General features: G+C 34.2%; 1 protein-coding gene across 4 annotated transcripts in view; it reads left to right on the forward strand.

The window, feature by feature from the left end:
* The window catches only part of DCAF6 (DDB1 and CUL4 associated factor 6), a 142999-nt gene that overhangs the window by 102730 nt on the left and 12951 nt on the right, over positions 1 to 27318 (forward strand). For 2 of the 4 annotated variants that reach the window (XM_011933405.1, XM_011933404.1), the window contains 5 exons: positions 3985 to 4102; positions 8626 to 8741; positions 10183 to 10269; positions 10498 to 10825; positions 16440 to 16481. In XM_011933405.1, the coding sequence (XP_011788795.1) occupies positions 3985 to 4102; positions 8626 to 8741; positions 10183 to 10269; positions 10498 to 10825; positions 16440 to 16481 (691 nt within the window). The remainder of the gene's footprint in view (positions 1 to 3984; positions 4103 to 8625; positions 8742 to 10182; positions 10270 to 10497; positions 10826 to 16439; positions 16482 to 27318) is intronic. The other 2 variants (XM_011933406.1, XM_011933407.1) reach the window with 1 other exon arrangement.

Raw genomic sequence — 27318 nt, forward strand, 5'->3', positions numbered from 1 at the left:
GTGAAGGTGCCACCACAGTACCCTGGGTGATAGAGCAAGACCCTGTCTATGGAAAGGATGGTATGGGGGAGGAGATCTCTGTAACTAGAGAAAAAATTAAGCTCATTGTTATCAGTTCATCATCTGTAAAATGGAGATGACAATACTGATTACAAAGGTTTTTTTAAAGGAATGTATATATTTTGGCACACATATATTTACAATTGATATATATTCACTAATGCTCAATAAATCACAGTTATTAATATGGCTTTCTACATAAAGCTATTAATGCTCAATAAATCACAGTTATTAATATGATGGCTTTCTACATAAAGCTATTTGTGTATTTAGATGAAGTTCTAAACCTTAAGGCTTTTAAATAAAAATCTACCTTTTAAGCAACATATTTCTATGTTTTATATATATATATATATATCTGTACATTATGTAAATAAGACTTTGAAAAATACAGTTTTAGAATGTTTTTGCTGATCCAACTGCTGACAGAGAAGTTAGGGAACCTTTAAATAGTTACACTTTTTTTTTTCAAATAAAGTAAAAATATTTAATTTTTAAAATCATTAAAGTAGATTTTTCTTAGACATTTGTAGTTCAGAATATGCATTTTATCACAAATAGTGAATGCATTCATTAGTAGTCCGGGAATCCTAATTCCTGAGAAAATGTAACCTGATAGGCTGTATATGACCAAGCAAACTAGAATTAAAGAAGGACAGTGAAATGGGAAAAGGCTGGGAAATGAATTTAAACCTTGGAATATATACTGTCATTAATACTGCAGTTGGGCTAAGTGCAGGGGCTCACACCTGTACTCCCAGCACTTTGAGAGGCTAAGGCAGATGGATTGCTTGAGCTCAGGAGTTGAAGACCAGCCTGGGCAACATGGCAAAACCCTGTTTCTACAAAAGTTACAAAAAATTAGCTGGGTGTGATGGCATGTGCCTACAGTCCCAGCTACTCAGGAGGCTGAGGTGGGAGAATCACCTTAGCCTGGGAAATTGAGGCTGCAGTGAGCCATGATTTTGCCACCGCACTCCAACCTGGACGATGGAGTGAGACTCTGTCTCAAAACAAAAACAAAAACAAAACAACTTGCGATTGAAGAAACCAGGTTCTTCACTGTGTTGTGTTTCTGCGAGAGACACTGTTTACTTAAGTGTAGGCTATAAGGAAATAACTGCATTCGGGGACCTGAAGTTTTTGTGACTAACAGAAGTGTTCATGTTATTTTTTATAGTAACAGGCTAGTTTTACACAAGACTGACGAATTCATTAACAACTTAAATGAACAGATTCTATCACCTATAATAATTTTATGATTAAATGAATATTACAAATATTTTACATGTTTTATAATATGTAGATTATATTCCTGAGAGATCAAATAAGAACTCTGTAGGCTGGGCATGGTGGCTTATGCCTGTAATCCCAGCACTTTGGGAGGCCGAGGCGGGTGGATCACGTGAGGTCAGGAGTTCAAGCCAGCCTGGCCAAGATGGTAAAACCCCATCTCTCCTAAAATACAAAAATTAGCCAGGTGTGGTGGCGGGCACCTATAACCCCAGCTACTCTGGAGCCGGAGGCAGGAGAATCGCTGGAATCCGGGAGGCGGAGGTTGCAGTGAGCTGAGATCACGCCTTTGCACTCCAGTCTGGGCAACAAAAAGAGCCTCTGTCTCAAAAAATGAAAACAACAAACTTTGTAGTAGATACTGTAGGAGGAAGGTTTTAATGATCATTAACCATCTTAGAAAACTTCTTGCTTGTGGTGGGGAACCTGTATAAAAATGTTTTGTGCTCTGTTCTGATCTCTTAATAGTTGTTTGTTTACTACAATATATTCTTATAGTCATAGCATGTAGATATCTATAACTGTCTCTTTAATTTTCCTCAAAAGGAAAGTTTTCATATATCATTTAAATTCCACAAGGCTTCTCATAACTTAAGTCTTAACTGTAATCAAGGTGGATCTGAGAAATTCAGTCTCACACTTCTCTCACACCTGCTTTTGTTTTCTATACCATCTTTACCTTAAAAGAAAAATAAATAACAAAAATTTTATAAAATACTGAGAGAGAAAATGAAAAAACTAACACCAACTCTTCCTCTCAGTTTCCTTAATCATCCAATCATCCAGTCTTTAGCTGTCTGTTCCCATCTATTCCAGAAGCTAAAGACAGCAGTGATGAAACAAAAATCTCAGTAACATAACTAAAGAATAAGAGAAAACTGTAGACAAATGACTAGGAAACAGCAAGTTTTTGAAAGAGGGTAAAGGATAGGGCAGATGTTTCCTTAATACATTTCTATAAGCTAAAGGTCTATTAATTATTAGACCTTATTTATTTATTAGATTGCCATTTGGTAAAATACCTCCTCCAAAACACTGAATGTAATACTAAATCTTTGACAGTTGGAATGGGTTATTAATTTATTTCTAGGAGTTGTTTAAATCAAAGACATAATCATAACAAAAGTAGTGCAGAAACAAAGTGACTTTACCATTTGGGATATCAGGTTTATAATTCACATTATTTTCAAATAGCAATTCTGTAGGACAGGATTTCTCATGAGTTGGAAGTTAAGACAGGAGAATTGATACTAAGTTTTGTTACCAGCTTGACGCTTGTGGAATACTTTTCTACTGCATTTTTGTATTTAAAGTCTTGTTAATTGTCCTCTCACAGAATAAAGGCTAGAACAGAGGTTCTATGAGATTCTCCGCCCCCCTCCCCCTTTTTTTTTTTGAGATAGAGTCTCACCCAGACTCGACTCGAACTCCTGGGCTTAAGGGTTCCTCCCACCACTGAGCCCAGCTGAGATTCTCTTAATGTGTGCTCCAACATCTTCAAGACGAATGAAAAAATATATAAGTCCTTTACTGCAATAGAAAGTAGATCCAATAATAAAAAAAACCTAAGTAAATTTGCTTTTATGAAATAGTGATTGTCTTTGTTGTTATTTTTCAAGAGAAGTTATTTTTAGTATTAAATCAGTCGAACTGGTGTCAAGGAAAAAGATTATCTCACAGAAGAGTTTTCTTTCTGCAAGCAACTGGCAGAAATGTATCATGTTTGATTATGGATCCATTTGTATTCCCTATGTATTGTTTCCTAAACTATTCATCATAAAATGAAAAATGCGTAAAGCTCTGTTTAATTATATCTTTGAATATCCATGTATTCTTTTGGGAGGTGGGGAAGGTAGCTTTAAATACTTTAATTTGTGTAGACTTTCTTGATTTCGTCATTTAAAAAAGATTTCATACACCGAGATAGATGTGTATTATAGACATCATCTATAGGTTCTTAAAATGAGATTGCTATTTCCACAATTAAACACATTCCTTGTAAGATTAGTCAGGAAGAGAAACGGAAATATACCAAAATATATTACAACAAAGTGTATTTTAGAAAATATCAAAGCACAGTAAATACCAGCCTCTCCCCCATGAAGTGCAAACTATGATTCCTCCCTAAATTATAAATCTGTAAGTTTGAAAGAACAGAAGGAATTTGATAACATTTCATGGTAGCACAGTTTTTGCCAAACCGTTTTTCACAGAGCCCTTGTATCTTACATCACAGTGTTTCTGAAGGAGCCAAAAGTAGTTATTATTGATGCTCAAGCAACTGAGGAATTATGAGCGTTCTATTAAATAAGGGTACCAGTTTGTAACTATGTCATTGCATGTTAATACTTTTTGATTCCCCTAATGACTAAATATGGTTCTCAATGTGTGTGATTTCCATCTGAATCAAAGGGAGTCATGTACACAAAGCTAGAATTTGATGCAGTGCTACTTTGAAATATAAAGAGTATTTCTACAACACTTGCCTTCAAACTTTAAATGAAACCCATAACAGATGTGAAAAAAGAATTATGACAAGGACAACCTAATATAAGTTTTATAAATTTTAGGAAATGTCATCTTTGTACTGGTTTCAGAGACTTTTTCAAATGTTTTAAACACAATTTTCAGATAACAATAATGAAAAGCTGAGCCCCAAACCAGGGACAGGTGAACCAGTTTTAAGTTTGCACTACAGCACAGAAGGAACAACTACAAGCACAATAAAACTGAACTTTACAGATGAATGGTAAGTTAATATTTTTGTAAAGATGTTCTTAGCCATTTTGTAGGATTGTATTAGATTTCAATTTTTAACACTTTGTCATCTTTATGTTTTGCTTTGCTATAAGGTATTGGTTCTCAAACTTGAGTGTGTCTCAGAGTCCCTGGGAGAGCTCTTTAAAATGCATTTTACTGGACCCCACTCTCAGAATTAGGTTTAGGGTGGAGGTCTGAGAATTTGCATTTTTAAAAACTTTCCAGATGATGCCAATGCTGCTCATCCTAGAATATTTCTTCTGATAGAAAATGCAAAAGATACTACTACTAATAATTGATCATTAAAATTAGTGCAAAAATAGAAACTTAACGTTTTGGGACTTTTTGCAGTTGTGGTCCTAGGTAGGTGTATATGTATGATGTTTGATTTGAGTTTTAGAATAGAATTTTAGTGATACTGAATATACTGTGTTCTCCCCTGCGTTTGTTTGACTTAACTTTATAATATTCCCATGTTACTTAATTTTAATATATATTATTTTACTAGCTGTGTAATAGTCCATCAAGTAGATGTACTGTAGTTTACTTAGCCATTTTCCTTTAATTGGGCTGTAAATTTGTTTACCATTTTTTACCAAATAAGGCTTTAATGAATATCTTTGTTTATAAAGCTTTTTCCTGCCTTCAAGATTATTTATTTGATATTTCCGAAATGAACTATATCTAGATTAAAAGATATTGCCAAGTTGTTTCCAAAAGAATCTTTACTTACTATAGTCCTACTAGGCACATATGGAAGTATATGACTTACTGTCTCCAGGCTAGTGTTCAATATATTTATTTATTTTTAACTTCTATATTTGATTTAAAAATACTTTTAGTATTTATTTAACTGATTACTAGTAAGGTTGAACTTTTTATTTAATGGTCATGTAACTTCTCTTTAATAATGTTTCTGATCATATTTATTGCTCATTAATCTAATGAAATTTTACATTTAAGAAAAGCAAGTTATGTAAGCTTTTTATACTCTTTCCCACTGTCTTATGACCAGTTGATTGAGAGAGCATACAAAATTTTTAATTTAAATTTAGAAATAGTAATATATTAGTTAATATATTGATATAGTATTTCTTAATATATGATATAGTTATATAGTATTTGTTAATATATAATTATACCAATTGTTTAATGACCAATATATTAATTATTCACAATTAATATATTAATATATTTAATATTTAATTGCATATTAATATATGATCATGTTATGTTGCTATATTATATGTAATATAATATAGTTATATATTGTCTATTAATATGTAATGAACTATGTGTTGATATGTGATATTACTTTTATTTAAATTCACTGGTTTCCATTTGTGTTTATGTATGTATGTATTTTATATTAAAATATTTGATTAAGTAGGATCTTAAAATACCACTGAATATCTTCTATGTTCCTAGGACTGTTCTAGACATTGGAAATACATCAGTGAAAAAAAGTACTTAAACCCCTGCCTTATTGGAACTTACATTCTAGATGGAGGAATTTTACTATAAACATAATAAATAAGTGTACCATATAGTATGTTAGAAGGTACTAAGTACAATGGAGGAAAATGGAGCAGGTAAAGGTGATTGGGAAACCTAGGCATCATTGAGAAGGTGACATTTGGGCAAAATGTCACTTGAAGAGTGAGAAGGAGTGAGCCACATATATATATCTAGGGGAAAAGCATTTGGGGCAGAGAGAAAACCAGTAGAAAGACTCTGAAGCAGAAGCATCAGACCTAGTATGTTCAAGGATCTTAAGAAGACCAGTGTAGCTGGAGTGGAGTGAGCAGTGGAGACAGGAGTAGTAGATAAGATCTGCCAGGAAATTGAGGAGCATATTTAAAAGGAAAAGGTTATTTCTGGTTATTGTGTTGAGCATATACCATTGGTATAAACCAGAAGGACAGTTAAAAAGCTATGGTAGTAAGAAAGGTTAGAGGTGGTGGTGACTTAGACAAGGATGGGAGCAGTGGAGGTGGTTTAGAAAAAAAAAAAAAGTGATTGGATTCTAGATATATATTTGAAAGTGCAGCCAGTAGGACTTCTTTATAAGTCTTAGTGCCTGACCATTTAAAAATTGTGATGTTTGTGGCCCTTTTTCTTAATACATAATTTAAGATGACAATAGGTCATCATACTTATCACGTCTTTTCCATTCTCATGATTCTGTATACAAGGAGCTGGCGTCTTCCGAAGAATCTTATCTAAACTTTTTGAGTTTTTTTTTTTTAGAGAAAATCATTAGTCCCATTCTTCTTTTGAATGCTACTTTTCCTTCTCTAAAAACTGACCATGAACTATATTCTCATTCATCAGTTTCTTATTTCTTTGTCAGAAAAGCAGTTTGCATTTTTTATTATTATACAAGTATTCAACATTGTAAAACAAACAAACAGGCAGAACTTTAAAAAAAGTATACAGTCTTTTTCATCTATACCAGGATTGTGTCTTGCTCTTATTTTTTCTTTGGTAACAGATGAGGCAATAGAACATGCTAAGAGTTTGCACAGAAATTGACAAGTTTTTGAACCTCTCTAAATCTCAGTTTTCTCCCTTGAAAATGGGCATATTTAATGGAACCTACTTCATAGGTTTAGTATGAAGATTTAATGAGATCATGCAGTACATAGCACTTACTAGCGCCTTGATTGGCACCTGAGAAGGCCGTCAGTGATTGTTAGCTACAGTTCTCATCTTTTGTAAATTGTCTTTCAGATACTTTGCCCAGTTTTCTACTATGGTGTTTATCTTTTTCTTATTACATTATTAGAGCTATTTATTTATTATAGAATTAAATGAGGGTTGTACCATTTGTCTTTCATTTGTTGTAAATATTTTTCCCAATTTGGTGTTTGTTTTTCAGTTTACTTACAGTAGTTTTGCCTTATGGTTTCTGCCTGTGATAACATGCATAGGAAAGCCTTGTTATTCCTAGAATTAAGAGAAAAGGTTCTTCTTATATTCCTCTCATATTTTCTATAATTTGGTATCAAAAACTATATCTTCCTTCTAGAATTTATTTTCCCATAAAGTATAATGTGAAGCCATAGCTTTGGTTTTACCACATGGCTGTTTTCTTGTCTCATTACCATTGATTGAAAAATCTTTTTATTTCTCTGTGATTTAAAATGCCATATTAACATATGTTAAATATATTTACTCGGTTACTGTGTTTTTTCCACTAATATGTCTCTGTTCCTTTTTTATTTTAATTATCATAATGTATACAATGAGCATTTTATTCGTGCCTGAATCATAGCTTTCTCAATGGAAAAAATAAATATATATATACCGCATTAGCTTTTCTTTGCCAAAATAGCTGTATATTCCTTTCTGATTTAAAAGAAATACAGGTGTATCTCACACACACACACAAACTTCAGTGTAAAAAATTTACCTGCAGTAATCCTACTGACATGACACTCAACACAGGTGCATAGCCTTCCTGACATTTTTCTCTGCATATATACACCCATATCAATATACAATTTTACTTAAATAATATTATATATGTACTCTCTCTTTTTTTTTTTATAAGTCAAATTGACTTCTGCAATCAGCCTAAAAGAGTTTTTGTCATGGCGAAAAGTCCATGATAGTTTGTATTGTTTATTGAGTTACTGGTATTTGTCTATAATTAGTGTTTTTTTAAGTTACTGTAAATCTTACTTTTTTTCTTGTTCATATTTATTTTAAATTTAAAGAATTGTTGCGTTTCTATGAATTTAATTTAAATCTCAGTCAGATTGTTATACATGTCCTCTTTCTCATTCAGTCCTCTTCTTATACATATGCCATGATTTGTCACAGAATACTCACTGAAAATTATTTCTTTAAAAATTGGCCTTGTGTTCTGCTATAGCCAGAAATGTTAATAGAACTATGGTCATCATCAGGTGAGTATTGAAACTGAAGCAGAAAATGTTACCCTGTCCTTCTACAGAACTCTGATGCTCAGTCACCTGCCATATTTGAACAGCAGATCAGAACTGGAAGTGATCCACAGGGAGCAGTTCAAAAGATCAAAGAACTGGCCAGGCTTTTGTTCAAGTATTAATTTTAAAGTAGCCTGGAATAACAGAGTCTAAGGGCATATGATAAAAATTTGTGTAACCATTAAGGATTTGGATATGGTGAACCATCTGTAGTGAAGACAAGAAAGGTGATAAAACTCAATACAGAGACATGTAGAAATATTAAAACTCAATACAGAGACATGTAGAAATACATACTAGATAATAGAAGGATCCAAACAGTGAAGAAGCAGTCCCTTTGTATTTTTAAATCTTTTTTTCAAGAGTAAAGTGTGTTGTGATAGTCATCTCGATTTGTTTGAAATGATGTTTACAAATGCTATTAAAGTAATAAATCCTACATTTTACTTGTATTGTGAATTTTTTGGTCTACCTCTCTAGTTGTAAAATACAAAAATTATCCTAAAAGATCGTATTTATTAACTTCTTGGTGGAATCACTTATCTTGTTTTGATGATAGGAGCAGTATAGCATCAAGTTCTAGAGGAATTGGGAGCCATTGCAAATCTGAGGGTCAGGAGGAATCTTTGGTCCCACAGAGCTCAGTGCAACCCCCAGAAGGAAACAGTGAAACAAGTAAGATGTTATTTTGCTTTTGTTGTTATAAAACCCCAACATTGGATGTTTACTTTTCTGTTCCCTTCGATGCTGTATTTTTGTTTCTTGTTGTTAATAAATTACTTTTGCTTCTATAGTCCAGCTGTTAAAACTGATAGATAGCAGATCCAAAAGATGGGGACCTTAAGCAGTTAAAATGAGGAGACACAGTGAAACACAGTCCTCTTTGTGGACACAGTGGCCAGGATAATTATTCATCATACTATAAATGGATGAGATATAAATGTTAGTTTGAATTAATCTTTTTCATTTTTATACCTAGCAGTGAAATCTACTGTATCTGTTTTGGTTGTGTGTGTGTGGTTTATAGAGGGGGAAAAAGAAGTAGAATCTAAACAGGTTACGAGTGAATCTGTTTAATACCTGAAGTGCCAGTTAGGGGATTTTTCAGATCCCTTTTCTAGTAGAATATTTTTATATAACAATGACATGAAATTTAATGTCTAGCACAGAGACTAGAACACAGTAGATGTTCAATAAATGCTTGATACATGAAGGAACAAATGAATTATATTTCTTATAAATGTATAGGTACCTTAGTATAACAGAGTTTAAAATTAAATATGTGTAAGACAGCTATCTGGTAAGCAAATGTCCAATAAGGAATGTTAAAGACTGATCCTTCATGCATCTGACAGTTAAATTCCAGAATTAAGTATTTTCAATGGCCAAAACAGAATTTATAGTATGGTTAGCTTGACTACTTGTTCATGATAGTTTATATTTTATCAAGTACGTGATAGAGGGGCAGAAAAATGCTCAGTTTTAAGTTTAGATTTTGGGAAGCTTAGTAAAATGCAGGATCAAGTAATTTCAGCTGTAAGGGATAGTCTAAAGCAGAGATTCTGCACATAGAGTTAATGAAGCCCAATACCTGGACTTCAGGAAGAAGCAGTGGGCCCATCCATCCATGATAGTGTTTGTACAATTTTGTGTGCAAATACATATTTGCCTTGTACTGAGGGGAGGTTTTAGCTGAATGTTAAAGGTTCCTATGACTCAGAAAGGGTTAAGAACCGTTTATCCATAGGAAAGCTGGAGTATTAAGTTGATGTTTACTTTTCTAAAAAAATCTGGATTTAATGGTACATTTGGCCCCACATGCCCATGGATTCCATGGAAATACTCTCTCCCAAAATAACAATATGACAATAAAAAGGAACACAGATTTAAAAATAACGGCATAGTAACCGTTTACATAGCATTTACATTGTATTAGGTATTATAAGTAATATAGAAATGATTTACAGTATAAGGAAGGGTATGCATAGGTTATATACAAATATTATGCCATTATATATGAGGGACTTGAGGATCTACAGATTTTGGTATTTTCAGCGATTTTAGAACTAATCCCTCATGGATAACAAGGGGTGACTGTAATTTGGTTTATTTACAGAAACTCCTGAAGAATCATCAGAGGATGTGACAAAATATCAGGAAGGAGTATCTGCAGAAAACCCAGTTCAGAACCATATCAATATAAGTGAGTTGCTCCCTTTAGATAATTGCTTTGTATGGGAAAATAAAAAGCCTTAATCTGTGTTAATCTCTCTAGAGATAGAGACCATGTCCAAATGTGTTGTGGAATTTTCCTCCCCTTATAGAGGAATTAGATATCCTAGTAGAATGTGTTTGTCAGCTCCTAAGTTAGGTTAAATAATTAATATTGCCCACTTTACCACCTGTTACATACAACTTTATTTTCTGACAGCACAATCAGATAAGTTCACAGCCAAGCCATCGGATTCCAACTCAGGAGAAATAAATGACCTCAATCTTGATAGCTCTTGTGGGGTTCCAGAAGAATCTACTTCATCTGCAAAAGCCAAGGAACCAGAAACTTCAGATCAGACTAGCACTGAGAGTGCTACCAATGAAAATAGCACCAATCCTGAGCCTCAGTTCCAAACAGAAGCCATCGGGCCTTCAGCTCATGAAGAAACATCCACCAGGGACTCTGCTCTTCAGGACACAGATGACAGTGATGATGACCCAGTCCTGATCCCAGGTGCAAGGTATCGAGCAGGACCTGGTGATAGGTTGGTAAATTTTTAATTAATGTGAACTGTAAAAAATGTATTTCACAAGGATTTGTTTGAAGTCATGTAAGGGAATCTCTCCATTTTTGACAGTTGCTTCCTCTAAGAGTGTCTTTTTCATATAAACCTAAAGAAACTTTACAGTTTACTGTAAATTATTTTACATATTATGTTTTTTGAGCACCGTACATTAATAGGGAAATAAAAAGTCTTCATTCTGCTTATCTCTAGCACTGAGACCTGCTTCTGAATTTACAGATCAAGAGAAAACAAGGTTAAGAATGACCCACAGGTTATTTATGAAGTCAAGGTTATACTTAGCTCTCAGATTATCTTGTAGATATCCAGGCCTCTATCAGTCTTGTTTTGGTTTTAATGTTAATTTTTTCCTGCTTTTCTATTGACCCTGGATTACGGTAGTGTGTTAGTAGTTCTGTGTTTGGAAACACTGTTTTTCTTTGATTTCTACTAAACTTAGTGACTGAATTTAGAAAATGAAAAATTATACTAAATACTGTAGCAGCAATAAAAAATTGAATTGCCAACATGTTTATATAGTTTTTCTATATTTTATGTGATCACAAGGATATATTTTCTTTTGTGGGAGATAAAATAAATTTTTAAAGTATACTGCATTTCATACTTATGGAAAACTATTTCTGTTATTAGTGCTATGATATCTCATTGTAAGTTCTGTCTTCTTTCAGAGACCTTAGTTTTAATCTTAAAATCCTAGTTTACAAAGGAGTGAGATTCTATTTGAAATCACATTTTATATGCTCAATATATTGCTGTTTATAAGATACTCTAAAGTATCTGTCAACTGAAAAATATAATGAAAGATTAATTTACCACTTATAGTCAAGAACATAATGATGGATTTGAATACTGGTTTCACCACTTACCAGCAATGTTTTTTCATTCAAATTACTTAATGACTTAAAGATTCGGTTTCCTTATCTATAAAATAGGGTTATGATTATCTAAAATTATTGCAAGAATTTAAAAACATATCTATCAGTCAGTCAATCATGATGTGACCTGGCTCATGTTAATAGCACTAATTAAATGATAGCTGTATTAAACAATCAAGATAGTCTATGAGGCCCCTTTAATTTTTAAAAGAATTACAGTAAGAATGACTCTAGGGATACAGACTGACAGAAAACAGGCAAAAATCCTGAAGAGGATAGCTTGCAGTTCAGGGGAACTGCCTTTTCTTAACTGTGAAAGGGTATGTTTCTTCCTTTAGTCATGTTTGGGAAATGTTTACTTTGCCATGGTCCTTTTTTTGTAGATATGAACCAAGAATTTCCTCCCATATTTATACTTAGAGATTAATCAAACATCTTCTCTTTACCTGTACACATTAATATTGAACATTCTTAATATATATTTTAGGCAAGTAAGCCTTGGTTCTATTTCTTTCCATATCCAGAGGGAGTTCCTTAGAATGTCATTACCACTTAATATATGCAGATGAGATTAGCAAGCTTAGCACAATTTGAAAATCAAACTGATAATTTCCAAAACCTGGGGTTAAGAGCTAGATTCTGTAATTTAATTGAGCTTGTACCTTTATGGCCTTCCATTTATATAAATGAGCTAATGTCTTATTTTTCTATATTTAAGTAGTAGAACATGACACTGAGGTCATAATTGAAAATAAAATTTAAGTGCCCAGTTTCTAGTAATGTTTTTTATGGATATTAGATACTTTGAGAAAGTCATGACTATTTAGCAGTTTCTATGCAGGCTACTTATAACACTAATACCAAGCCTGCTTTATAGCTGAGGAAACTTAGGTGCTAAGCAAAGGGTTTTTGTATTCTAGACCTAAGGAGTTTTGTTTTTTGAAACACAGTACTATAACATTAATGAGAAAGAAGGATTTGAGGGAGGGTGGGTCCTGGAGAATACAGAAACTGTAATCTTTCTATAGAGCTTTATCATCTTCATAATCCTTAGATGATTTATATGTTTTAGGGATTCTTTTAGTGTTTAGATCTGTCACAAAGTTGGTTCCCAGTAACCTCATTGACCCAAGGAAACTCAGGTGCTGAACTGGACCAGCAGAATCTTTTAGAAGAGAGATAATCAATGACAACAAACAGCCTGGAATTGATCCCACTTCATGCATATACTCTTGAATTCATATTCTCAGGATTAGATCCGGATTTGAAACCACTCTGGGATCGTATTTAGTTCCCTGCTTTTTAAAAGTTAAAGATTATTTAATATTCTCTCCACTCATTTGAATATTTAGCCTATGTTGGTCCTACATGGTATTTTGTTTTGTGAGATATAGTAGTAAACTTCCTGAAGAGTAACAGAAGACTGATAAAAGTCTTATCCTTCAACAAACTTAATTATTTATGAAGAAGAGAGAATACCCAAGCCATTTATAGGAACATAGAACACATTTAATATATGAAAGTAAATACAGTTATGTGTGTGTGTGTGTGTGTATAAAGATGTGTATACTGAGGTAACTAGAAAGTGATTAGAGTGACAATTACATGAATTTTCCTTTGAGATTTGCATTATTTTCTAGCTCTTTACCAAAAAATTTGTAAATGGTATAAATATTTCCTCTGACTTTTATCTCAGTCATTTTTTATAATTCTTATCTTTGTTGGCAGCATCCTGATTTAATCTTGAACAACTGTAAAAAAGTATACTTTTAATATTTCTGCACCTTTCCTAGGGCTCTTCATCATTGACACTCCTGCCAGTTTATCTTACTTCTCAATTTAGTTGACTTTTATTCTAAAGAGAGAAAGTTTAAGAGATTTTGCTTCTTAAGAACATGAAAAGAATCACTTACCAGCTTGTAATTAGGCATATGATTTTGGAGAATTTCTGTTTCCTAAGAGACTAAGGGTTGTGAAGCTCTGTTGTAAAAATCATACCATTTGGTTCCTAGAGTCCAAGGATACATTGCACACATTGATGAAAGGCCCACCTAAAAGGATGTATGTCTTAAAGTTCCCTCCATGCTGCCATTTGCAAAGCCCAGTCAATATTAGTTTAGTTGGAGTAGAGAAATGGTCCTAAAATTAAATATTATAAAAGTGTATACTTGATCTGTACTTTATGTAAAGAACTATATAGTTTTTGTCCCATCAGTTTTTGTCTCAAATTTAATTTTTAAAATGAAACTTTAAAAAGCTTTATAGCTAAGTCATTTCTGACACACATATATTAAAAATATCAGAACAGTTCTTTGCAATACAGAGTAATGATTTTTAAAAAAAATTTGCATTCTTATAATTTGGTTAAATAAATGACCCAGGTTTTCATTTTTGGGCTGAGATCAAGCATGAGAAGGAAATGTCTTAGAAAATGAAGACCTTAACAACTAACACAGATATTTTTAAATGGAATGCTCTTATTAACTACAGCAAGTCTATATAAATGGAACTGGGAGTCTATAGCAGAGCAGCAGACTTACTCCTAAAGAGCCATATCATAAGTATTTTAGACTTTGTTGGCCAGGAGACAAAATGGAGACCATTATGGTAGGTACCTATATGACCATTTAAAATGTTACATTTAAAAGTGTAAAAACTATTCTTAGCCTAAGCTTCATTTCAAAAATTGTCATTTGGCAGAGATCTAGCCTGAGTCATAGCTTGCAAATACCTGCTCTATAGTAATCAGTATTATAGAGAGAAGTCAAACTATAGTCTGTGGTAAAATACCTCTGCTGGCAGAAATCCAGAGTTTAAAACAATGAAATATATGAATCTCCACATATTTGGGTTCCCTGTAACTTTGTGTAAGGCAAGAACATAGAACAGTAAATGGGAAATAAATTGAAAAAAGACATAAAGAAATGTATGTTCTCTAATCATGGTGTTTAAAAAAATAAAATTAGTCCTAATGTCAAAAATAAGTCTGACTTAGGAAAAAAGCAAAACAAAACAAAAAAATAGTATGTGTATCTCTTAGTGATTTTATATACTGTATTTATTTATTTCATTTTGTTTTATTTTTTGAGACAGGGTTTTGCCCTGTTACCCAGGCTGGAGTGCAGTGGTATAGTCATAGCTCACTGCAGCCTCATACTCCTGGGCTCAAGCGATCCTGGTCCCTCAGTCTCCCAAGTATCTGGGATTACAGGTGCATGTTGCTGCACTCTTTATTTATTTATTTTTTTTAGTTTTAGAAGAGACAGTCTCACTATGTTGACCAGGCTGGTCTTGAACTCCTGGCCTCAAGCCTCAGCCACCCAAAGTGCTGGGGGACTGCAGGCATGAGCCACCGTGCCTGGCCATATACTGGGTTAAGAAACATATATATATGCCCTTGGAATGAAAAGAGTGTGGTTGAGTTCTCTGTTTAGATAATCTTCATGTAAGTTTTTCTTTTTTTTTTTTTTTTGAGATGGAGTCTTGCTCTGTCACCCAGGCTGGAGTGCAGTGGCGCAATCTTGGCTCACTGCAAGCTCCACCTCCCAGGTTCACGCCATTCTCCTGCCTCAACCTCCCAATTAGCTGAGACTACAGGCACCTGCCACCACGCCCAGCTAATTTTTTGTATTTTTAGTAGAGACAGGTTTTCACTGTGTTAGCCAGAATGGTCTCAATCTTCTGACCTTATGATCCGCCTGCCTCGGCCTCCCAAAGTGCTGGGATTACAGGTGTGAGCCACCGTGCCCGGCCCATATAATTTTTTTTTTTCTTTTACAATGCCAAATCTGTTGTAAATGATTTGATGGCCTGGTTGGTAGCTCTTACTGTTTCTAAACTCAAGAGAAAACCTAAATTACTCTCTGAAAAAAACAAGCATCTAAGAAAGCTTCCTGAATAAGTCCTCACATAGTCTCTTGAATAGTTTTTCATTGTATCCTCAGTTAGGATGATCTAACAATTTTTTCCCTAAAGAGTGATAATATTAATCCTATATTGCCCTGTAATAAGTTTTAAAAGTATTATTTTCATAGAAATTTGGTTCCATATACTTACTCTGGACCATGGAGCATAGCCCTCACTTTTAAAGCCAAAATTCCTTGTACTGTAAATTTGGCAGCATTTATTCAGTCATCATTATAACCACGCTTTCTGTGTTTCTCATTATTGCAGTTTACTCTTTATTAAAGAAAATTGCAGAGAGAAAAGAAATAGTCAAAGACAAAGAACTGGACTCCTACGAAGTTAAAAGCCATGTTATTCTTTGCTTATTCGTTATATAGTCTTGTGGTTAGGCCAAGTGAGTCAGCTTAGGGCTTAATTAGTTATTTTCCAAAGAGCTCCTCAGCTTTGAGGAGCATATAGGTGTTCCTGTGGATGGTATTCATAATAAGCCAGTGCAGTTTCCCATACTGTGACAGGATTGGGTTCTGATTTATTTAAAAGATAAAAGGGATTAAGTGCAATGTCTTCCTTCTATTTTATCTTCAATGAGTGTTTCTGTTTGCTTAATTTCTTCATATACATTTAGTTGACTGACATATTCCTTGCTTAATGCCCTAAGTCACAAAGGGAAACAAAAGTTTTTTTAAAATTGAGATGATTCATGATAAAAAAAAAAAAGGTGACCTTAATGCTTTAAATATTTGGTTCTTTGAAGTCTTTGTAAGTGATTTCAGTTATTGTGTTCCCTTCACTAGATTTAATATCAGAGGAACAACAATAGGTGATAGAATAATGAGGTAATTCAGTATATTCCTTCATTATTTTTTTCTATGATGGATTTGCCAGGTCCTATTTTGCCACAGCTAACCACCTTTCCTATTAACAGTTAATACTTCCTTTGAACTTACTGAACTCTAAGTGCTAAGCATTGTAAAGCAGGTCGCTTTCCACAAACTATATTTAGCTGCATGCACTGCATGGGGATAGAATGAAAAGAAATTTCCTGTGTGCAGATATAACTGATGTTCACTTCAAATGTGTCATATGACAAAGTAACTATAATCTGAAATGATGTACTTTAAATATCAGTTACTCTTTTTGGATATTTTGTTGAAGAATGCAATTTATGTTTTTTTAATTTGATTGGGATAACAATTATCACCTTTTTGTTATTCATATATGCTCCTTTTCCTTGAGCTCAATAACTAAAAATGTACTTAAGTCTAAATCTGTGTATAGGTTTCTGATTTTTGAAAGAAAGTTGTTTCCTTATAAATAGTTTAGAAATAGTATCACATCAAGATGATATATAATCCTCAAGCACTCCTCTAATTCTGACAATGGGGCATGTTTTTGGGTAGATCTTTAAAGTGAACCTCAATCACATCAATCACCTACTCAAAACCTGGTTTGCTGACAAAAGCAACCTTGTACTTAACTCTAGAGACATATATCTGTTATTTACATCAGTTTCTAAAACAGAGTTGAACATGAAACATATAGCAACAATCAGAAGTGTAAAGTTTGTAGAGTTCCCAATGAAAAATGCAGAAGTCATGAAATAAGCCAAAAAATATAATAGATGTATGGACATTTCTGGTTATGGTTCATTCTCAGGAGGATTCTCATCTACAAGTCTCAAATTTGTTTTTGCTTCTCAGACTTGTTTTATTTTTGTGTTGTTGTTTCTAGCCTGTTTTAACATTAAGGTATATTTGAAGTAACTTTTTCAAATTATTACTAGTTATCACTTTCTTTTTTTTTTTCCCCCAAGATGTATACTTGCTCTGTTGCCTGGGCTGTAGTACAGTGGCACAATCCCAGCCCACTACAACCTCCGCCTCCAGAGTTCAAGTGATTCTCCTGCCTCAGGCTCCTGAGTATCTGGGATTTCAGGCACCCACCACCAGGCCCAGCTAATTTTTGTATTTTTAGTAGAAACAGGGTTGGTCACTATGTTAGTCAGGCGAGTCTTGAACTACTGACATCAAGTGATCTGCCCATGTTGGTCTCCCAAAAGTGCTGGGATTACAGACGTGAGCCACCGCACCTGGCCTAGTTATCACTTTCTAATTAATTACATGACAATAAAATGGAATTTGCTTTAGAGTTTTTTGATATTCTGATTTATACTTTTTATCCCAAGTACACAAAGCTGGTTTCTGCTTTCATAATGAAAATTGCAACTATAAAGTACCATGATGCTTTGAGTTTTAGAAAAGCTAAAACACTAACGTGGAGATTATCATGAACTGATAAACAATGGTAAAGCAGAAAATGTAACAGTTACTTCCCTATAGAGTGAATGAGGTGAGACTCATTCTTCTCTACCTCGTTTATTTCTTATGTAGAGATTATCTGGTGGAAGCTTCTAATTATAAGGCAGTATTTTCCTGCCACTGAACACATTTGTTCTGCTTCTCCTTTTAGCAGTTGGAGATGTTCAAAGAATGTAAACTGCTTAAGATAGACAAAATTAAAAAAATAAAATTATCACAGATGTTTATATCTACTGTCCGTTATGACTAGTCTTCATTAGGGACTGTCTTACAGTGTTTGGGGAATGTGATTTACTATAATCTGCTAAGATTCTGAATGACAAGTGCCATATTTCTTTGAATAGTAAATAAAGTGGTAGTCATCCCCTACTTTTATTACCTCATCACCTCTTTCCTGGTCTATTGAGGGAGTTCTCCAACTCCTTCTACTCCTGCTTTCAGTATTTGTCCATTGTTTATGATATAAAGAAGAGACAAACCCAGCTTCCTTGCCTGGTATATAGGGCACTTCTTACTATAGCTGCTGCCAAAAATTGGTCATGCTCTCTACATTGCCATACTTGGAGTATCACTGGATACATTCAGAGGACTATTGGAGTTCTCTGAATACGTTATGCTGCCTTAAGCCCGTGTGTCTTTACATACTCTGAGCCTTCTAACAGAAAAGACCTCCCATCACTGTTACCATCATTTGGGTCACCTCATCTTTCAACATCATCTTAAGCTACTTTTCCTGGCCCATATATTCCCTAATCAAAAATATGGGCCCTTATATACAGCTACTGTACTACCTATCACAGTTCATTGTATATTTGTATGGTTTAATATATAAGAAGGTAAGCACTTTTAAGGACAGTGTAATACATACAGGCACACAGAAGTAAAAGTTGGCAAAGACACCTTTTTGTCAAAAACTCTAGCTAACTAAATTTTTATTCGTATCTCCCTGCATAATATGGGTTTTTGCTTTCTTTCTCTGCTTCCTGAAACTTGAATGAGAAACCAATGAATTACTACTGTTTCAGGGGTCCCACGGCCTCTCCACACATTTGATTGCTTGCTACACTTCAATCATGGCTATGATTTATTATGGCAAGGAAAAAAGATCAGACAGAGTGGAAGAATCCAGGCACAATGTTCCGCTGTTCTCTCTTTCAGAATGTGCACCTCCCTTCCCAATAAAATACGGTAATACTTGTGTAGTTTTTCTGCCCTGGTGAAGCCTGCTTGTAACTCAAAATCCAGGGTGTTTACTGGGGGCTGGTCATGTAGACAACTCTGCCTGTGTGCCTAACCACAGTCACCTGAATTCCAGACCCAGAAGGAAAGTAGGTGTTCACCACAAATCATGTTAATTTTGCAGTTTACGCAAGCTGGCCCCGCAGGGTTGTATCCCCGGCAGGCAGAGCAATGTAACATGCCAAAAGTCAAGTTCTCAGATACCAGCCAAGGGCCAGCCTCATAAACAGACCCTTCTAAAGATAGCAGCATCAGACCTGCTATCCCTTACTTTTGTTTACTAATACGTTGTAAGGCAAAGAATCCAGTTTCTTGCCCCCACAAACGAGCAGAAACAGCAAGATACTGTCTAGCAACCTATCTCCCTCACTTATTTCAGATACTTGTAAAGATATGTGTTGAAATGACAGAAATTCTAACATATAGACCTTTTTTGTTGATAAAGCTAGATACTGCTAATATATTAATAGTATCTTAGTTCATTTCCTGTTGCTTATGATAGAAATCTTCTGGGTAATTAATAAAAGAAATGCATTTTTTACAGTTGTGGAGGCTGGGAAATCCAAGGTAGCAGGGCCACAGAGCCTTCTTGCTAGCAAGGACTCTGCAGAGTCCCGAGCTGGCACAGGAAATCACGTGATGAGAAGGCTAAGCTCAGGCTTCTCTTCCTCTTATAAAGCCACCATTCCCCACTGCCATGATAACCTATTAATCTATAAGTGGATTAATTCATTCTTGAGAACAGAGCCCTCATGATCCAATCACCTTTTAAAGACCCCACCGCTCAATACTGCCACATTGGGGATTAAGTTTCACCATGAGTTTTGGAGGGGACATGCAAACCATAGCAGATAGCTTTTACTATAAACCAGGTGTGTGTTTTAAAGCACTTAAAATGTTTATCTTTTCATAACGTTTTTCTAGACTCTTATTTATAGGATTCAATTGGACTGCAAACATTTTAAAATTTATAATTTAGATGAAAATTTTAGCTTCACCCTGGCTGAATAATCACAGGTTGTGTATAAGAAGATTCAAATTAATGAGGTTTTCTTTTCTAAGAACTACTAAGCTAATATAAGAAAAATGTATACATAGTGTAAATTAAAAGAACTTACTGGGTTTTCTTTTTGGTTTTTTTTTGTTTTTGTTTTTTGTTTTTTTTTTTTTGGAGGTGAAATCTTGCTCTGTCGCCCAGGCTGGAGTGCAGTGGTGCAATCTCGGCTCACTGCAACCTCTGCCTGCCGGGTTCAAGCAGTTCTCCTGCCTCAGCCTCCCAAGTAGCTGGGACTACAGGCATGCACCACCATGCCCAGCTAATTTTTTGTATTTTTAGTAGAGATGGGGTTTTTAACTTGATATACTGAAGAACAATGGTATTCAGAATTATAATGAGCATGTCCAATGAACCATAAATACATGGAATTTAATTTATTCTTTTAATATCCTTTTTCTTACTTATGCCTGGGGAATGCATCTTTAACACATACCCATAGCAACTTTGATTCTTATAGCAAAGTTTTATAGTTACTATGAAAGTAGAGACATAGAAATGTAATAATTGTTGCAGAGACTCTTCTATTGAAGGAGACGGTGGTGAGGATAGCTTTCCTATGTTTATAAGAACCTAGATCTTCAGTCCTTGAATTGAAAAAAATCAAGCTCAAGTTTTTTATAATAAATTCACACTCAATTTATTTTTGAATGGAATAATTTAATTACAGAATTAAGAAGATGAAGGTCACCATTGTCCAAAGTGTTCTTATAATCTACAATCTGGTCACAAAATTTGGGAAATACTACATTGTGTATACATCTTTGTGAGATTCACAAGAACTTGTAGCATAATAAAGCCTCTGAGAAGACTTGCAGCAAAGAAACCTCTTTAAGCTTTGTTTAGTATATCATTTTCCAGACTTACTTTATCATAAGCCTATTTTGTGGAATAGCTGCAAAAATCCCAAGTTTGAGAAGTGCTGTGCTTCCAGATTATTCTAACTACATTCTAGACAAGTATTGAGTTCCTTAGAAACCTGGACTAGGAGAAGCTTTTATTTCCCTTTAGTGTTTCACTGTGTGTTTTGCACAGCAAAGAATTTCTTTCTACAAATTTATTCAAAATTCGCCTGCTATAATTCTAGTCATGTTCTTGTATTCTATCCATAGGCGTAGTACAGTATCCTTTATATAATAACCTTGTTTGGTAACTGAATTACTTAAGTCATTTCATTTCTGGTCTATCCTCTCCTAATCTTTGATTATGCTGTTTTTGCCACCCTAAAAAGTTTTTGTTCTCTTGTAAGGTATTTTAATCATACCTATAATATCAGTTAATTTGTGCCCTTCTACCTATGTGTAATGGTGTTTTATGAAAGGGTTTACCATCTTGAAAATGGTATGCAAAGTAATTCATTTTTTAGTGCTCTTTAATGAATTTCTCCTGATATTTTAGCCTAGTTTTTTACTAAATGTGACTAGTACTTTTAAAAGAGGTTTATAGACTGTTTCATGTAACTTCATGCTTTAACCTTGGAGTTATCTCCAAGATTCCAGATTTCCTGGAATATGCAATAGTAAAATACAAAGTCAGGAGTCTATGTTTTATTTTCTTAGGTTAGCTGTACATCCTTCAGATTTACTCTTTCTTTTTCTCCATTAAATGTTTCTTCCAAATAGAATAATAATTGATACTTTGAGCTGTTTTGTTATTACTTTGAAATTGCTGGATAATCAATTTTTTACCTATTATTTTGTTACTTCAATAAACCTCTTATGTGCTAGATACTCTGATGAGTGCAGGTGATAATGATAACACAACGCCTGCCCTCCTTGAATTCTCAGTTCAGTGGGATACACAGACACATATACATAGTTACAATACAGTAATTGCATTGACAGAGCTTTGCAGGGCTTTGAGAGTATTAAGGACCCTTCATCTAACCTGAGGAAGGGGAGAATTGTATTTTTATAATCTTGGTATATGACACACTATTATTGTTAGTTCATACTTAGTTCCTTTTCTTTCTTTAGATACCCACGAGCCCACCAACCAATCCAAGAACTAAAAAACTCGCTGTAACTTAAATCTACCTGTGCACCCTATTTTGTCCATCTGCCTACCACTCCAGTGGTAACCAGTGTGTGAATGTTATGGTTATCATGCCTTACTTTAAAAAACAAAACATAAACATATAAACATAAATTTTTACCCACTTTTGAACTTTAAATAAAAATGATGTCATACTGTATACAAGACTGGGACTCTTTTTTTTTCTCAGATATTATCTTACTATGATTCATCCATGTTATATGTTGCTCTTGCCCAGTCATTTTTACTGCTATCTAATAATAAGTTTGACTAAACCACAGTTTATCCATTTTCCTGTTAATGGACATTTAGGTTGTTTCTAGTTTTTGGTATTAACAGTGCTGCTTTGAGCATTCTCAAGTATTTCTCCTGATAACAAAGTTTTTCTTGGGTGTATACCCAGGAATGGACCATTTACAAAATACTTTAAAATTGTTCTCCAAAGTGGGAGTGTAAATTAAATACAATATATAACAATATTTTAAAAAATCATGTTTATTCACATCACTGATTCTTGTTGTCACATATCTTGATTTTTCTAATTGATTTGGTGTACAGTAATATCTCATGGTCTTGATGTTCATTGCCCAATTTACAAAGAAGATTATGCATCTCTTGTTTTTCAGCCTGATCTCTTGATCTGTTTGTTTGTTTGTTTGTTTGTTTTTGAGATAGAGTCTTGCTCTGTCACCAGGCTGGAGTGCAGTGGCACGATCTCAGCACACTGTAACCTCCGCCTCCCAGGTTCAAGTGATTCTCCTGCCTCAACCTCCCAGGTAGCTGGGATTACAGGTGCATGCCACCACACCTGGCTAATTTTTGTATTTTTGGTAGAGATGGGGCTTCACTGTGTTAGCCAGGCTAGTCTCGAACTCCTAAACCTCAAGTGATCCACCTGCCTCAGCCTCCCAAAGTGCTGGGATCATAGGCGTGAGCCACTGCACCCGGTCCTGATCTGGTTTTCTACTGGGTTGTTTTAATTGAGTTGTTTTTCTTTTCCTTATTGATTTATAAGAATTCTTAATGCATTTTTGATACTAATCCACTATCATGTATTAGTGTACAAATATTTTTTTCTATTTTATGATGTTTTTCACTGTTTTTAGGCTGTTTTTTGATGAACCATTTTTAATTTTCACATAGTTAAATTTTATCGATCTTTTATGCTTATCACTTTCTTTTATTTACAAAATCCTTATCTGGAATTTTAAAATTTATCTATATTTCCTTTTGAAGTTTTACTTTTGACATTTAAGTTACTAATTTATTTGGAACTGATTTTTGTTTATGATGTATTTGTGTAACTTTTCCCTGCCCCATTTAGATAGCCAGTTTTTCCCCTGTTCATTTACGAAATGGTGAATTTTCCCAGTGATCTGCTATTCCACCTATGTCATACTGAAAAGATGTATATAACACAAATCTGTTTCTAGGCTGTTTTGTTTCATCAGACAATTTCTCTCTCTATCAGTATCATACTTTTGTAATTATTATAGCTTTGTAATAAATCTTAATGGCTGCTAAGGCAAGACCCTTCTTTATTCATTTTTAGAAGGATCTTGGCTATTCTTTGTCCTTTGGTTGATTTTATTAAGTTCCATAAATAAGTCATCAGAATATGCTTATAGTTGTAATAAATTTGTAAAATAAATTTGGGTGAAAATTGTTTATCTTTACTATACAATGTTATATCTACAATTATTTAGGCCTTTTTTTCTTTTTTGCTTGAGACAGGGTCTTGCTCTGTCGCCCAGGCTGGAGTGCAGTGGCATGATCACGGCTCACTGCAGTTTCGACCTGCTGGGCTCAGGCAATCCTCCCACCTCAGCTTCCTGGGTAGCTGGGACCACAGATGTGTGCCACCACTCCTGGCTTATTTTTTTGATTTTTTCATGGAGATGGGGTCTCACTATGTTGCCCAGCCTGGTTTCAAACTCCTGAGCTCAAGGGATCCTCCTGTCTTAGCCTCCCAAACTGCTGGGATTATAGGTGTGAACTGCTACACTCAGCCTAGGCCTTTTAGAAAATATCTTTCAGTGTAACATTTTATTTTTCTGTGAACAGGTTTTACACATATTTTTTGTAACTTAAAGACACTTTTGGTTGCTGTTATAAATGCATTCCTTTTAAAATTTAGGCTAATTGTCCCTTGCTGATATTTAGAAATGCAGTTAACTTGTATATGATTATGTATCCAGCCACATTCCTTTTCTATTATTTGTATTAATTTGCCCATAGATTTCTTGAGTTTTGGTTTTTGTTGTTGTTTTAAGAGATAGATCCTTGTTTTGTTACCCAGGCTGGAATACATGACATGATCTTAACTCACTGCATCCTGGAACTACTGGGCTCAAGCCATCCTCCCACCTCAGCCTCCCAAATAGCAGGGACTACAGGTGTGTACCACCATGCCCAGCTAATTTTTTTCACCTTTTTTTAGAGATGGGATCTTACTGTGTTGACCAGGCTGGTCTTAAACTCCTGGGCTCAAGCAGCCCTCCCGCCTCAGACTCCCGAGTAGCTGGGATTACTGGGGTGAGCCACCGTGCCTGGCCTAGAGCATATTTTTTAAATGAACATTTATGCTTTGATACAGTTCTCATTTATTCATAATTATTACCACCTCATTTACTAATACAGCCTTAATTTTGTCCATACATCTTGTTTTAAATGATTTGAAGCTGGGCACGGTTACTCATGCCTGTAATCCCAGCACTTTGGGAAGCTGAGGTGGGTGGATCACTTGAGGTCAGGAGTCCAAGACCAGCCTGGCCAACATGGTGAAACCCCATCTCTACCAAAAATACAAAAATTAGCCAGACATGGTGGAGGTCTGTAGTCCCAGGTACTTGGGAGGCTGAGGCAGGAGAATTGCTTGAATCTGGGAGGCAGAGGTTGCAGTGAGCTGAGATCCCGCCACTGCACTCCAGCCTGAGTGATGAAATAAATGGTTTGAGCTGCCATCTAAATTCTTGTTGCATAATTTTTTCCCATTTATAGCTCTTACGTCCTTTGGCTTAGCCACACAGTTATTTCTTCTACTACCTATAACTCTACTTTCTTAGCAAAAGAGTTTTTTCTTTATTGGTTTCTTGCTAGTCACATATTTGTAACTGATTCATTGTTCCTTTTTCTTCCATTCAGAAACATGATAGAGAGATCCAAGCCTATGTGTCTTAAGTATGTCTCGAGAATATTTGACCTCTCTACCCTTCCCATTCTCACCTCCCAAACAGAAAGAGAGAGAGTAAACTAAACATGTCAGCTTTTCTGGGAGTTTCTAACTGTATCTAACTTAAAAATGTATGTGGAGATTCCTTTTTCTTTGATATACTTAGCATAGAAAAAAGTTTTTAAAACACTTTTTAAGTAAGTCTGTGTAACTTAAAGTATACCATTTTAGTTTATGAAAAAGTAAACATCTTTTTATTATGAAAGTGGAAGTATATAATTGTTACATCATTATTTTAAAAATTGTTAGTCATAATTTAATGTCCATCTTTCCAAACCCTTTCTATGCATATATAATTTTATTCTATGAAATATTCTTTAGCCTGTGTTTTCGATTAAGCAGTATAGTGGTGATATCTTTCATGTGGTTGTTTACGGATCATTCATATCCTTTTTAATGGCTGCATAAGTATTTCATTGTATGGATGTGCCATAATTTATTTAACCTATTCTTTCTGTATGAATATTTAGATTATTTCCAATCTGTCTCAATTACAGTTGTGCAGTGAAAAAGGGTTTATGTATTTATATATTTAAATTTTTCTATAATATACATTTTTTAAAAGTTAAATTGCTGAGTCAAAGCTTGTATTATTTAATTTCTTTTCAAAAATATATTTTACTGGAACTTTACACTATGGGTGGGAGTGTAAATTTATACAGCCACTTTGGAAAACCACAAATAGATCTTCAGTTTGAGAGTATCTATTAAAGCAGAACATTATGCACATACTGAGGTCCAGCAGCTTCTCTTCTAGGTATATAGCCAACATAAGTATGTACATAGTTCACCAAAAGACATATACAAATGTGGATAGTAGCCTAATATTAGTAATCAAAAATGTTGACAACCCAATGTCCACCAACAGTAGAATGGATAAATATTAATATATTTATACCAAGTAATACTCTGCAGCAGAAAGGGTGAATAAACTACAGCCAAGTACAACATGGATGAATCTTACAAACATAATTTTGAGCTAAAGAAGCTAGACATAAAAAAATATGATGTATTATGCCACTTAATTAAAGTTCACAAGCAGGCAAAATTAATTCATGATATCAGAAGTCAGAATAATGGTTTCCTTTAAAAGGGACAGTAATGATGGGAATGGGGCACTTAGGAGACTTCAGGAAATCTGGTTATACTGTTTCTAAATACTGGTGCTGATTATATGGACCTGTTTTGTTTGCGAAAATTCATTGAGCTTTTTACCTTATGATTTTCAACTTTCCTGTATATGTGTTATATGTAGTAAAAAGTTTACAGTATCTTTTTTATGTGTAGAAACTACTTTCAAACTCCTGTCAGTAATGCCTGTTTTCCTGAACTCTTACCATTCTCATGTACATAAAAGTCTTTTCAATCTAATAAACATTTGAATCAGTTTTTTGTTTTTATCCTATTATTAGTGAGACTGAGCATCTTTTATATGCTTGTTATCTGTTATGAGATCTGTTTTTCTTACTGATTTGTAAACTTTTTAAAGATTATGGACATTTGGTCTATTATGTGTCAAAATATAATATTTTAAATAAATTCAAACTGACAAAATTATTAAATAATATGTGTTAGGAGAAGTTTACTTTAATAGTTAAATCAGTTTTTAAGAATCCTTTGTTCTTCAGTCTCATTTCTGTCACCAAACCATTTCTTAGGGGAGTAAAATCTGCTTCATTAGTTCCAAATCCGTAATATGGAGTCCATAAAGAAGATGCTATTTGAAGGTCCTTGTTTTATTGCTTATATATTAATATTTATTCTCTTTTTTTGTTTGTTTTTTGTTTTTTCTTTTT

This window comes from Colobus angolensis, unplaced genomic scaffold (genome assembly GCF_000951035.1).
Source record: "Colobus angolensis palliatus isolate OR3802 unplaced genomic scaffold, Cang.pa_1.0 Scaffold126, whole genome shotgun sequence".
In the NCBI taxonomy this organism is placed as follows: domain Eukaryota; kingdom Metazoa; phylum Chordata; class Mammalia; order Primates; family Cercopithecidae; genus Colobus; species Colobus angolensis.